Below are 15,600 nucleotides of genomic sequence, written 5' to 3'. Positions count from 1 at the left end.
CCAAAGTTTTTCTTGCCAATGCCACTTTCCTATCTTCGTCCATAGTAGGGTGTTAACTGAACATATAAAACAATACAGTTTCTTTATTTATGTACCAATGATGAACTTCAGCAGCTTGTTGTAGGCAACCTATGCCACCTGGTTGTATTATTTTGAACACTCTTTCATGGTTTGCAAATTATCAGGTATTTATTAAAGCATCGGAACCAATACCTGTTTTTACCAAAGCTGAAACATAAAACAAGGCAATATACTGGTTGATGCGCGGCAGCTGGTTTACAAAATCTTGTTCGTAGCCCATCTGTTACATACCTACGCGAACTTGGCGCGCTGGAATAGGTTTTGGGCAATATCTCCGAAAGTTGTGACGATACACAGTTGAAATTTTTACACAGTCCTTGTATTGGCTACATCTTTCCAGCAATCACTTAGCAAAAAATATTTAAAAAAAAAATTAATATTCAAACATATGAATATTAATATTCAGCGATATTAACCCTTAACCGTTGAGCCAACAAGTTCAAATTTTAACGATATAAACTAGGAGGCACCACCTTCAAAATGAGACATAAATCATGTTTAAATTCATTCGGACTGGGTGTTTACTGTTTCTTTGAAAATTCATAACTGCCCATCCACATGAACATCGTTTGGCAAACCTGGTGCTACATGCAGTGCTCGATAAGTGAGCCAGCTCCTTTACTGCCAAAATATGTGGATGGAACAGATAAGCTACGAACAAGATTTTGTAAACCAGTTGCAGCGCATCAACCAGTCTATTGCCTTGTTTTATGTTTCAGCTTTGGTAAAAACGTATATTGGTTCCGATGCTCTAATAAATGATCAACGTTTTGGCAAACCATGAAAGAGCATTCAATAAGTTGCCTTCAACAAGCTGCTGAAGTTGATCATTGGTACCTAAATGAAGAAACTGTATTGTTTTATATGTTCAGTTAACACCCTACTATGGATGAAGATAGTAAAGCGGCATTGGCGAGAAAAACTTTGGATACACCCAAGCCAAGCAAATTTCGCCTGGGGTTGCCAGTGATGCGTTCAAAAGGAACAGGACGCACCAGATTTATAAAATTAGTCGGGTAGGAGTCCTGGTTTCTTGTTTCTTTTCTGGGCGTTTATTGCAACTTGCTGAGGCATCGCAAGATAAAGACTGCCAAGTTGCGGAAAACTTTGTAAATACCTTCAAGTTGTTAATGATGTTACTGAGAGAATGGTCAATTTGAACACTGATTACTCAGCAAACATCACTGATGATGCACAGCAGCACGCTAGCCTCCTGCAAGTCGTAGAACACCGGTGATAGTTTTCAGACTTTAAAACATCAATCATTGCAAAAAAAATGTTTTTATTTAGCTAATTTGCAATGCTTTTTGTGTTTTATATGCACATTCGTTATTAATATAGCACAAATAACATTTTACAATACTATTTGTCATCGTTTGGTTACAATAGAGCCAATTTAGCGATTTTTCGCAATAGGGGAATTCCTATATTTTGATGATTTAACTGCTAAACTTTGGGAGCTTTGAGGAGGGCGAAATCATGATCCAAATTTAAAATTTTTTTTGTCAATCCTATTTTTAAGGTCCAAACCATGGGAAAAACTTCGATTAGCTAAACTTTTCAAAAAATTTCAAAATCTGAACAACCCTATCGTACGTCTTTGCATTAATGTCATTGTATAGTTTGGCATAACTTTCAATTTAGAGCTAGGCTAGAGTATCATTAACTACTGGATGCTTTAGCGCTGAAAAGACTTCCCAAAGCGGGCTTGACGTACTTAAAAGGCAAATGTTTTTTTTAATTTTATGTTTGCTGTTAAGATAGAAATCTTAGAAAAAACATAGTTTGCCATCTGCACAGACCAGCAAAAAGTTATCGCTGGCCGGCAGTTAAGAAACCCAGTTTAAAGCATCGTTGTATAAATCGCATTTTAAATAAGTGACTATCTGTTATTTGACATTCTGTATCATCGGTGAAAGAGTAAAATTGGAGTCAAACAAATGAATGCGGTGAGTGTTTGATGTGGTCACCGCCTCATTTAAACGAACAAAACAAATACTAGGCCTAGTTATCGTGCTTTGTGTGACCGGCAACAAAAAAACGAATAACGTGTCATACAAAAAAATGCTAGGATATATGGTATTTTGGAAAATGTTTAATTGAACAGCGCAACATCCAGAAAAAATAACTTTAAGGCGCAATACTTACGCTCAGTGGCCTTTATCTATTGCGATTATTTTTGTACCGAAAAAGCAGGAAAGCCTAACGGCAAACTGTTTTATGACAAAAATTTGACTTAAAAATAACTCATTTCAACATTGTTATTTTAAACATCCATCGGACTATATTAATAGACATAAACAGTTTCCGTCGTTGCAGGCTTCAGTGTTTTGTTAACGAATTGTTGTTTTTTACTCTAAGACACTTGTAACAGTTGTAACGCTTAACAGTTGATTGTTCGGGTATATGAAAAACTTAAAAAATCGAGGTTTTTATTGTGCATAGAAAATATACAATGCATACGCGAAAATATCAATGGTTAAAGTTGGTAGATTTTTCATCTTAGACTTTAGAGATCCACGTTGCGATTAATTTCCACTTAAATAGTTGCCATGCATACGGCGCCCTTGGGCTGAGACAAAAATATAACAACTCAAATTTATACTTAAATTAGACGAAAAGATAGGACATCTCATGTCCAGTTTGTAAAAGAGATCGCGGGCTGTATATGAATTACATTGGCCGGTCGGATCACACCCGCGGCGGACTGTAGGTTACCGAGCCCTGGCCTAAAACATCAAAAACTCATGTACAAGTACATAAATAACTAATTTCTTCCATTGTATTTGAACTGTTTTTAGAAACCTTTACTACGTTTTTTTGTGTTTATTGTGACGTTAGTCAATTAGGTTTACTTGTTCGTCTTTTTCAGTGGATAAATGTCATGATCATTATTCTAGTTTTTTGTTCTTGATATATTTGCGTTTTTCCATTTATCCGAAAACGAACAAAGAGTTAACTTATCTTATTTTTATAAAGATCACCCAGGCAGAGTTAGGGCATCAATCCTTTTGGCACGACACTTAAAAATGGCTTTGTATTCGGGCCATCCAAATGTGCCAACAAGATTTTGGCAAAATAAATGTAAAATTTTAGTTTTTAGTATTTTAACAAGGCTTATAGCAACAAGTCGGTAAGCATTTTTTACTTTGGCACACCGATTATGAGAACCAGATACGTGCAATCATTTAAAAAGGCCCCGATTATATTTAAAAAAAGCATCCAATGAAACACTTCTGCACAACTGTTGTTCAAAACTTACAGTTTTAAAATCAGAATGGCAGCGTATTGTATTAAGTTGTGCTTACTTATATGTATGTTTTAAATGAAATACATGGCTTTTTTAGTGACTAACATGATGTATTGAGTCTGGGGTTGGTTGTCGCAAAACCTTTGCCGATTGCAAGCCAAAAATAAACTTAAAATGTTCTTTGGTTTCGTTTGTAATATTTCTATAACTAAGCTAGACCAAAAGTTTACCTCTTTAAAAACACAATACTTTCACCACCACTAAAAATTTCAGCCGTTTGAAAAATCACATATTTCTGAACAAATGTGACGCATTTTTTCTTATTTTGTCGTTCGATGGAGACAAACGTAAAACGCCGGCAAGCAAAGAAAAAGGTTGTCTTACAACATTTGAACTATCAGCTTAACCAGTGCTTCTCGTATAACAAAATGTAATACTGAGTCTCACGATCTGCATGTTGGATTTATAAACTTGTGGTAAATTACATTATTATCTTGTCATCAACAGTTGATCGATTTTTTAGATTATGCTACTCCAGGTTAACTGCAAGAGACGGTTATGTGTACGCATGAAAAAGTTGTTAGAAAAGTAAATAATGCATTGAATAATACTAATAATAATTAACAGTTAGTGTTAACGATTGAGTGTCCATGGGTCGATTGTCGACCTTGAAGACGATTTTAAAATATACTTTTATCGAGGTATAACAGCACTTAAGTATACAATTAAAATATTTCCGAGTTTAAAAGTAAAGTATTAAATAATTGAAGTCTTTGTGTCAGGCCAAACCACAAGTTAAACGTTCAGTATATAAGGATAATCTTTACCGCCTTGACTGCGCAAACATCCTGCGTGATCTGATATCTTGTGTCAACAGAAGCATGTACCGTACGGCGGTATAAGCGCTATATCGTTCAAGCAATCCCCCTTCTACCGCAACAGACTCGAAAATTTTAGCATTCGTTGCGTTGTCCGATATGAAACAGATTGACATTTGATATTTTAATAGAACTCTTAAAGTAAATTTGAAAAGATTTGCTTGTTTGTTCACTATGCTGTTGCGTTACATGTTTTAAGCGTAACTATATAACTTTGGTGGATTGGTGGAGCAGTTGGTGCTTACAACTGCAACGAAAGCATCATCTCGGATAAACTGAGAGTGGGATAATCTAAGCAAACATTGGTGAAAAGATTAATTGCCAAAACAAATAAACTTACTTTCATAGCATGGGGCTGTATGAACAAACGAAGCTTTCAAAGGGCTTGGCATTTGTGTTGCTGGTAATTTTTCTCGTTGTCAAAGAAACTGAAGCTGGATGTGAAGAAATAGAGCGTTGCTGTACAGGCCAAAACGTTGATTGCAAGTTTGTTTATGGGCTCAGCAGGAACAAATATTCGCGGTCGTGCTACTGCGATGAGTTTTGCCAGAAATCAGGGGACTGCTGCGATGACTACAAGTCCTACTGCCTAAGCAGAGGTATGGAAATTTTATGTTGTTTATAAGAAAAAATAGTTCGACTCTATTTTTCAAAATAGAGTTTGAATATATGTTAAATAAATGTGCTGTGGTGATTATACGTTCAATACGCATTGATTATGCTTTCAGTAAAAAAGAATATTTAATTTTTTTATATCTGTTCACCATTTTTTTGTATATCATTGTATATTAGTCTGTTTTGCAGTTCAGTTAAGGTTGTAAAGGTTTTTTTATATACCTATTTATTTTTGGTTTGGCGTTAAGTAGAGGAATGCGGGCTTTTTCTTGAATGTCCATAAACTAGATTTTTTTGTCGATAGCGCTTGAAATGCGCTAGCTAAACATCGTTGTGACTGTTTAACATTCTGCAGGGATTTCGTAACTGTCATTAAACAATACAATTATAAACGGATTATCAAAATCTACTATGTATAAGATATTCAATATTTTTAACAGCGTTTGTCTGTAAGCTATGTGTTCGTATGTTTGCTACATTAATAAGGCATTTGTAGTGAAAGGGCACTGGGTAATAACTTGGGTTGATAAACGATTGTGGGTATTTGAAAAGAGGTATAAATTTGAAGAAAAGAGTTTGCTCAATTTATTTTTTTAATGTTTAATAATTTACCCTTTAGATATAAACGAGCATTAATTATGGCCAATTTATATTTCAAATAAGGAAATTTCGCCACTCCTATTTGATTTTAAACCGTTTTAAAACGTTAAAAAACTCATGCGTAGTTATCCTCGTATGTTACTTACTTTAAATTTGACATCGCAAAAGTTATTCAGTAACTGCATCAGACGGTAACATGAAAAGGCCGCCTTTTCGATTGTTTAGTGATGCCATTGTGCAGGCTAACCGCTTTACAAATGTGATATTGTTGATATTTTGTCGCTCAAACAGGTGCAAATGAAATAGATTACAGAATGTTCAATGTTCAAAATATATCATTGCTAAAATCATTTGAAAATAAATCGTAGGATTATAAACATATACGTCATGGACTCATAGCATTCTTACAAAGGTAATTTAAGAAACCGCACTATATTCCTGGTGACGCTTGGGACTTGATCGACGCAATAACGGCATTTAAACGAAGCTGCATCAGCTGTCGTACTAATGCGACTCAGTGTCTATTCTAGTCAAGGCTTGGTCGCAAACTGCCAACTCTGTTAACAGCATTGCTGTGAAAGGTTAATGGACGGTCACTTTGCCTTGGCAACGTTATTATTCGGACTTTAATCAGTTAGAAAACATGTAGGGTATGGAAACGACAATTAGCGATAGCTTTAATTGTAATTGACGCTGAGGGGCGACGGCATTCCTAACACTCTACTGCTAACTTTGTTTGTAAATCAGCGCTTAAAGAAAACATGCCCGCTGCGTGAAATTGTCTGTTTGTTTGGAAAGCAATTAGACGTAACACAAAACCGTGGTTAGAAACCGGTCGTGTCAACACCTTTCCGATCCTGCGCTTTGTCAGGGAGCGTGGTGTTTATAGACGTTTTTGTTTACAGTTAATTTACGCGCCAGACTGCCAGGGACCACGTTACACACGCCAAGAATATTCATTTACTTGTTGTAAGCTACTGACGGACACAACACCGACATGTTTTCTCTCACTTCGTAATAATTTATTCTTTTAGGGAAATTATAGCCACATCTGAGAGCACAAGACTTTGTTTGGGCGGCTGTTTGCTTGATTTACGACTGTCATTCTTCGGGGATAGCTAATGTAGTTTATATTTTAACATCTATAAATAAGGCCACGTAAACCACTTTCTAGCAGAAAGCCAATATTTATTTTCTGACGGCGATGGAATACGTCGAGTCGTCGATCATGTGTTTTGTTTTCCAAAATATAATTCACTTATATTTGCATAGTCGTATGTCCAACACAATCATGAAAAGATTTCTTGACGCCTATCTTTCTGTATAAAACATTGCGAACCCGTTGGGGTAATTTTCTTTTCAGGCAATTTTACTAGTGTTTATGGCGGAGAGCTATCCCCTTGATCTTTTCAAATCGCAACGCACGGGTCGCCTTTGTGTCAACACAACGTCTTGCGATAATACCGCCATCTCTATGCGCTAGAGAAAGTGTAAGACGCTTACAAATTTGCCATGGAATTATAGTTGCACATCCGGTATAAAAACGTGGTATGTACTTTTAACGTTGGGTAAACTGAAGTAATAGTAAAAATTGCCCTTTTGTGGCTACAGCGATCCGTATGTGGTAGACAACTTTTCCACCTTTCGGCGTATCTTTGAGTTCCAACCAAAACAAAATAGAGTACAAAAATATACATCTGTGGTCAGTTTAGTAGCTTCCTTATGATAAACTGTCTATAAGATAAAAAGTGTATCTGTGTGAGAGAGCACAAAAATTTGGAAATATTCTTGCACGAGAACATTTTTGGGTTTAGGTTACGTCCGGTGTCTACCAAAATTCGCGTTGACCCAAAGCAAGATGGTTTATCTTATTAATTAACTCGCAAATATAAAATAAAACGGAAAGTGTGTATTTTTTTTAAACACGGGATTTGGTACTAAAGAGACGACGTTGCTATTTTTTATTCATTTAACAAGATATTAATCAATTATATCAACCAACCCGTAATGTTACCACGGTTCCTGTAATATGTGTCGGCTTGGAAAACAGTATACAAAAAAGAACGGGAATGTATGGCGAGGTATGCAATCGTAAATAGAACGCTTTAAATAGTTCTGACTGTGCCAGTTAGATTAAGCTATTCAAAACAACCAAGATAGCATTTTCAGCATAAAAAAAGAATTGCCGTTAACTCCCTCTGACCCGGTGATACGACGGCGGTACTCCATGTGGCTTTTATGTCTTATATTTTGGTTTCCGGTCCGCAATGGGCGGACAGAACTAAAGCCAATTCGCAAACTATATCCAACTGAAGGAATGGATCGAATGGATCGCAGTGCCACGAACAAACAGTGCTTTAATTTTACTTGTTCCAGTGTATGCCTAGCCGGCCTGGCCAGGTCGACCGCTGGCACACAGCGGGCGGTGGCATTTGCTTTGGGTCAATCCGGAATGCTATTTTACGGCGATTCGTTCTCTATATGTAGGCCTAACACGTGCCACCGTAAAGAGGCCGAACAATTTGTAAACGGGCATGTTTTTTCCTGTCACAGAATGCACCATAAAACTGAAGAATGGAAACACTGTGAGTAATGAAATGATGCAGTTCTCGACAACGTAGATTTTGACCATTTATTAGTCGTTGTCCAAGCGATTGTTTTTGACTCAAGATGTAATGAATTAAATACTATTCGAGGTAGACGGCATTATTCCAATAGTACCATTTAACATTTGCTGTGTTGATGTTATATATGCTGCACACATTGAGACGAATTATTATAACGACTATTTATTCAATTCGTTAGTAAATAATCGCACTATAACGATGCTTGGCCAAAAATCAACATGTAATGTACACAATGGCGGTAAAAAACATTTGCTTTAAGAGATCTTATTTAATGTAAAGTAACAGAAGGCGTATAGCAAATCCGCTTGTCCGTACACAATGTTATAGAGTAAGTTGACTTGCGTGTGTTGTGTGCGGCCAGTTGCCGCTGATCGAGCTGTCACAGATCATACAATTTACATTGGATCAAAATATTCCCTCCGAGATGAAACGAAGTTCATTTGGCGTAACTATTTAAATAAAGTAAGGAGAAAATCTCAAAGAAAGTAACGAACAAAACAATCCAAAAACCATACTAAATGCGCTTCAAATGTGAACGTAGTAGCTATTCGTCAGAAAGTACTGCATAGCAAAGCAACGGGTTTTCTGGCTATCGATTTATTTAACTTATCTTTCGTTTATCATGAAATCAACAAAGTATTTTCATAAACCGATAATTCTAATATTTATTGCAGAAGATCAGGTAACTAAAGCAGCGGTTGGCACAGCCTAAAAGGGTAACATAGGTAACATCCCACGAGAATTCGTAATTAGTGATAGCGTATATTGCCTTATTCGCTTGCAGCGTGGCTTGTGGCTTTTTAAGGCTGCCGCTTCACTAGCGTACAAACGGCAGATATACGATAATGTATGGTAAATGTATTGTGCAAAACGTAGTCATAACGGAATTTCTTATTATTTACGCTTCTAAAAATAAGGATATTTTGCCATACAAATTTTAAGTTCCATTAACCCTTGTTTAACTTTTTGAGTCCTAAAACAAAACCCAAAAATCCGCAAGATATCCTATTTGGGTGGTCACTTGTCTAGGCGTAAGAAACGGTTTTATGTTACTTTCGGGACTCTCTGATAACACAATACTACTCTTCCCACTCGAGCGCAAACCATGAAATGGATAAACAGGGCAAAATCCGCTTGTGTATTTAAACATATCCGCGCAGTTGCACACAAGTGGCCGCCCGCAACCCACACAGCCACACACCGATCGCTCACAGCAGCCGTAAGCCATGGCTTGTAAGTTTTACTTTTCTTGAATTGTTAAACCAAGAAATGGGCCATCACGTCAGGTTGGGTGGTCACAGGAGTGGTTTCTCGTTTTGCTGTTAGTACGGATGTGACATGACGCTAATTCCTTTACTGATAATAATTAATGTTACTTTAAAAAAAATTTTGAAAAAATATTTTACGACGCTTTAACACCTTGTCTATATCTGTTGGAATTCGAAGCTTGGTTGTCAGTATGTCGCTCATTGAATTTTGAACCATCACTTGAGATCCATGTAATAAATAACATAATTCATATCAAAACTATGTGTATTAGCTATCTTTTAGGAGAAACACCTTAAGGGACAAACATTTGTAAAGCTACTAAGTCTACTAATTCCTACATGTTGAACCTGCAGCGCAAGACTGCGTGATGACTTACTGGAGTCACTGGAGTCATTGTACGGCGCGATGTGGGCGTGGAACAAGAATGAGAAGACGAGATATTCACATTCCCGCTTCGGGAGGTGGAAAACCTTGCGGTCAACGTCAACAAACTCGGGCCTGTTACCATGACGACGCAAGGTGCAGGAACAGTGGTAAGATTACATAACTTCTATATCCAGGCCACCGGTGCATTTATATAACGTAATATTTCGTTACAAGTTTCTACAAGTTTAAGTGGACTTAAACATTTTAACATAAAATCGATATTTTAAAGTTTTTGTGCTTTTCAACCCTTTCCTATTTTTTTATATTATAGAAATAGCACAACTACTACCGGCATATTTGAATCGGCAGCGCAACATCCCTGACAAATACCAGCGCCCTACAGAAATAAAGAAAGTCGCCAAAAGACGGGACAGGTAATGCCAAAGATTGTTTTGCGTAAAATCCTAAAGCCTTGGGGATGAAAAAATATGCAAAAGCAGAAAAGTCATTCTTAAAAACACGTTCACGCATCGTAAAACGGTGAACGCAATTACCAATGCTCAAGGGTAAATATTGACATTTAAGTTGATCCTGATATGATCCAGCGGAGCGACCCGGCGATCTTATCACCGATGCGTTAACATATCGCAATCGATAATGGCCGTCGACATCGCATTGTTCGCTGCGTTAAAATGCAAACTGATTCTGTTTCGCGCCCCAGTGAAAAGTTCAAGGCGTGCGTTCACTTCAAGCAACCTCGGGCCTTCCGCCTTCTAAACGTGGCTCGGGGTGCTTACCTGGCACATAAGAGCGTCATCCACGCACTTACGGACAAATTACAGGTTCTTGGTAAAGTCTTCGCTGGCGTGCTCTGTGATTTATTTTATCACCTCGGCTTTATTTTATCACCCTGGCTTCAAATTTAGCCGACTTTGAGACTTTTTATTGCGGATCGTATATGTTATTCCAGAATATTGTTGAACTGTGCAATAAGTGATTTTGGTGTTTAGCTTTTCCATATGCTTTTGTTGCAGTTACTGCGTCAACTATCACGTTACATCAATAGCGTGGTCTTGCCGGTATGCATCTCCTTATCATGTTCTCAAAGTGGGCTCCCGTGTTTGCGTGGAATGCCACGACACAGCTATGGACAAGAAAGGACATTGTGCAGGTTTGCCACGTCCTTTGGCGCATGCATACTCTAGATCAGGGTGGTCCAAACCCAGGCCCGACATCATTTTTCGTGGCCCGCGAGCACTGTGAATTATTGCAATGCGTACCGTTGACTGTTTACTCAAAGAAATCTAAGTGACAAACGAACAGTAAGAATACTGCAATTGTTTGGTCATGATTACATTTTTCCAGTTATACCATGAAATAACCCAGATTCCTATCGCTCACCAAATTCGCAGCAGGGAGTAGCACGGACGCCTAATTTTGGTATGTGTTATAACTAATGACCGGTTTGAGCCGCAGTGCGTCTTATACGAAACTTTTCTAAAAATGTGGTTTTCACTGTGACTTTACCCTAACGCGCTGACCCATTCCAAGATGAAATTTCAGCTAAAATTATCTGGTTAATACCTTTTTGCGCAAAACGAAAACGTCTTTGTATTTGGCGATTGTGTAGTATGCGACATCTCTCTTAATTTTTTTTGTTTCCGTGAACATTGTACGCTTATAAAATGCTGTCTTCTAACTGAAAAGTATTGTCAAATACGCAAAAATTTTCGCGCTTCGCGTGCACCATTTTCCACAGTCTCTTACCCTACGATTTCATTGCGCACAAGTTCGACGGTAGTAGCAAGTTTGTGAAACTTATATGTCTTGGCCAATTATTTGTGACGTCGATGTTTAAACATTTCACGTCCTCGTACGGATGTAACCTTATGTTTGTGGCCCGCAAAGAATATGCAAGAAATATTGTGGCCCTCGATGCTGTCAACCTTGGACCACCCTGCTCTAGATGTCACTTAATAAAATAAAGTAAAATAAACCGTTCTTGATGAAAAGAGTTTTTAAGCTAAATCATTCAAAGCCTTAAGTGCACGAAACTCAAAAATATCTGACGAATGTTTGGGGTTGTTTTACATTATGTACACCGTGTGATTTTAAGTTATTATTTTTACATGTGAGGTGGGGAAGGATAAAAGTAAAAAAAATGTGTAGAAGGTTTGCGGCGTTGGTTCTTCCCGTTGGTCAAAAAAAGGGTGTAGCATTTCTGAACAGGTTTGGTCAATAACAGTTTAGGCCAAATCCTATGTATATATGTAATCCATGTTAGGCCACTGACAGTAGGGGAATCGTTTTTCCTTTTTATTTTGGGTTGGCTTAAGAATTGGTTAAGTACTAGGTAAGAGTAAAGTCAATATTGTTTAGAGTCTACCGCCCAGCCCAAGGAAAAAACTTTTCAAAAGAGTAGGAATCCACTGAACCAGAATGTCGCTAAAAATCAATTAACCCTTTTTTAAAACAAGGTTTAAGAAACTTTCTAAGGTTTTGCGTGTTGCTTTGCCTTTTTAGTTTGTTAAAATGCATTATGAATCACGTATTGTGTCAAAATATTACACAAAAACAAAGCATTTTAATAATGGGAGATACTTGCTAATTACAGGCAGCTTGATAGGAGTACGAAGCCGTTGGATGGCGCTCTTGGGTCGACCATGTCACGGAACATGGAAAAGTGAAGGTGAAAAACACACGAATTGCAAATGTGGCGAGCAACATGGAAAAGACTTTATTTTTGTGTGATTTGTTTTGAACTTTCATTAGTAATATACATAGACCTAATTTTAGACATGTATTTACTTAAAGGGCTTCGATTTAAACTAAAATTAGTACTAAACAAAAAAATCATTTTTTTAATCAGTGTTGTGTGACGTTTTTCTTCACTAATTCGACAACAATTTTACGAAATAGTTTGTGAAACTAATTTTGTTACTAACATTTCAATCTCTCTTTAACATTGCTACCTCGAAACATTTTTAAATAACACCCAACATAAGTGGGTTTTAACAGCGCTGTGTGGGAACACCGTGAATGCACTGTAACCTATTTATAGTTGATTTTAGTTTCAGCAATGTTTCTTCTTTGCATGCAATTTTATCTTCATGCATCTGTTGGTGTTTAAGTAAAGATTTTATTAGGGCTTTGGCTAATTTATATCAGATTGTGTCACGCCAATTATAGAAAAATGAATTCCAAAAATATAAAGGGTACCGGCTAATATTGCAGATGTAGAACAATGAATAATAAGTTACCATAATCGCCTAGTAATAGTTCCACTCACGGACTGCATGGTTTACACTGACTGCACAAGGAAGGGTTTAATTAACCGAAATGCATAAAGAATAGTTTATTAATATCAGCATAAATCAAATAAATTGGTGAAATTGCGTTTTTCTGCAATAATTTAAAAACAAGATTTACTACGACACAATCTCACTCCAAAAATATCTACAAATTTTCTTTGATCAAGTTGTAAACCCAAACAGAAATAAACCATTAAATTCGTGAAAGCCCATTCCTGGGTGAAGTCAGAATTTTATATTAAGCCATGCGCGTATCAGGTCAAAATGTCACTATACCTTTATTTCAGAATAAGATGTTATCTGCCTAATAACACATTTTGGAAAAAAACATTGCTTTATTTAAAAAGTATTGGTTGCAAACTAGTTTAAAATTTTCACTTATTCACGATTCGTAGTTTTTGGATTTCGTTTGTATGCGTTAAAACCTGTTATGTATACATGAGTCCTCAAGTTTGTATGTTTTTCAGTTGCATTTATTTAGTGTGAGATCATTGATTGGCTGAAGTTGTATAAGAGTCTTAAAGTATTTTAAAATCACCAACAGAAATACACCTCGATTTTCTTTGAAAAGTACATTATAGTTAAACATTTATTTTTTAATTTGCTGTTTTGCGTTACATGTACTTCACTACCATTTGCATAATATACGTTAAAAGAAGACGTGTCACTATTTATAGGCAAGCAAAAAAAAAGTTAAAAAGTTAAAAATGGCAACACAAGGTGTTTTTGTGATTCATCGCGACAAAGAATGCTTAACAACCGTCCTCAAAAAATACCCTGTCTAACATGTCCTAATAAAGCCTTTCATATTCAAATGGGCTGCAAAATTTAAATAACTTTTGACCAGGGGTCAGGAACCTTTTTAGCGAAGGGAGCCATAAAAACCGAATGTTTTTCGTTCTATTTCCAAGAGAGCCATATTTTTTAACAACTGTTAGGGTTGGCAAAACAGTAATTTGAAATGGACCTTTTAACAAGGCAACATAGTAAACGCGAAAAAATGCATTGGCTAAGTTTGCAAAACTTTGTTTACGGGACCATGGCACGAACATTAAGACCTTTTATCTGCAAAGAGATTTATTTAAATCGGCTGACACAAAAAGACAAATAGGAATAAGCGCGAAAAAATTGTTATTTAACTAGTTTTAAATTAAAAAAAATACGTTTTGAAAGAGGATCATTTTATTCAAGTCTTGATAATGAAGAAAAGCTTAGATTCATCTGCGAGCAAGATTAGCCTACTAATCAAAGAGCCATATGGCGTCACCAAAAGAGTCATATATGGCTCGCGAGCGATACGTTCCCGACACCTGTTTTAGACCCTGCCGGTCACAAAATAGTCAATTAGACCAAATCGACAACATTATACCACCATAAAGACGTCCTCAACATAAAATTGCTATAAATGACGTAAAATTCGCAATTTAGCCTAGGTCACTAGAAGTGATCACATTTAGATTAGAAAAAGACGAGCACAAAACAATAATTTGTAACCTAATCGCACAAGGCATGGTGTCACAGACTTGTAAAATAATTTGAATGGAAAAATAAACATTACAGCTACATAATTATATGTTATCAGCCTGTGTAATTGAGATCGTCGTCTTTTCTGACAACACGGTTGGTTGTGCAAGATATACAGTACCTTGCGTTGATCACATTCAATGGTGTATCGCAAATTGTGCCCCCTTTAATAATTTGACAATTCGTGCAAATGTTTTACGTATCCTCTTACACATCTATTTCTATGTGGTCATAGGCTAGCTCCAGGGATCGACTTAGTTTTGAAATCGTTTTATATTTGTATGAATCTATAAGGTCTTATCGCTATAAAGTAAGCAATATAACTCTTTCCAAAGCAAAAAAATCAGTATATTTCTTCACGAAATATTAGGAGCGTCATTGTGGCGTGATAAACACGATATTCTTTCGGTTACTTTTTCTTTAGGTATTCTACTCCCTGGCACTTTTCTCGTTATGTTATTTAACAGAACAAAAAAATGGGACACATTTTTTGACGCGATGAATTTAGAAGCATTTAATTACGTAATTAATCGAAATACATTTATAGGTCATCAGTTCAGGTGGTAAAGTTCAGATAAAGCTTAGAAAACTTTCAACTAAAGCTTGTAAATCTCGTCGAAGAGATCAATGAGAAAGTTATCTATAATTCCGTCGCTTGGAACTTTGGCCAGCATTCCATAAATTGCAGAATTTCCTTGAGAAGAATCCGCACCGTGTATCTACAGCAGAAAGTTAGCGATATAAACCTGTAGGTAGTAGACACCAAGTTCTTAACTTCTAAGCAAATGTTTTGAAATCATCGGTTATAACACGAGGCTTCAGCCAACTTAAATACAAGGGAAATAACTGCCGGGGGTGACACAACATACTATGTAATCCTGATGTTTTGCAAGACGTTACAATTTTTTAGAGATGACCTTACAAATTCAAATCATGGAATAACGTCATGAAACAAATAATGTTCAAAAACTTGCTGTTCTCGGTTTAACTGCGCAAAGGTGCAAGTTTATAACTGACAAACCTTTAAAATAGAGCCAAATGACGAAATACCACAGCTATATAAGAAAAAATGAAATAAC

The 15,600-nt window shown here is 36.6% G+C and overlaps 1 protein-coding gene across 1 annotated transcript; it reads left to right on the top strand.

Moving 5' to 3' along the window:
• The first annotated feature begins 3,824 nt into the window (after window positions 1-3,824).
• Window positions 3,825-13,650, top strand: LOC146168060 (somatomedin-B and thrombospondin type-1 domain-containing protein-like). Its single transcript, XM_083388837.1, has 5 exons — window positions 3,825-4,808; window positions 9,674-9,853; window positions 10,018-10,120; window positions 10,721-10,857; window positions 12,301-13,650. Exons 1-5 carry the CDS (start codon window positions 4,559-4,561, stop codon window positions 12,435-12,437), a joined length of 807 nt encoding a protein of 268 aa, XP_083244963.1. The 5' UTR covers window positions 3,825-4,558; the 3' UTR covers window positions 12,438-13,650.
• Window positions 13,651-15,600: the final 1,950 nt, after the last annotated feature.

This window comes from Ascidiella aspersa, chromosome 1, assembly GCF_963924565.1.
Source record: "Ascidiella aspersa chromosome 1, kaAscAspe10.2, whole genome shotgun sequence".
NCBI classification, from domain to species: domain Eukaryota; kingdom Metazoa; phylum Chordata; class Ascidiacea; order Phlebobranchia; family Ascidiidae; genus Ascidiella; species Ascidiella aspersa.
Note: the sequence above shows the minus strand (reverse complement) of the source record. Positions and strands in the feature narration are given on the sequence as shown.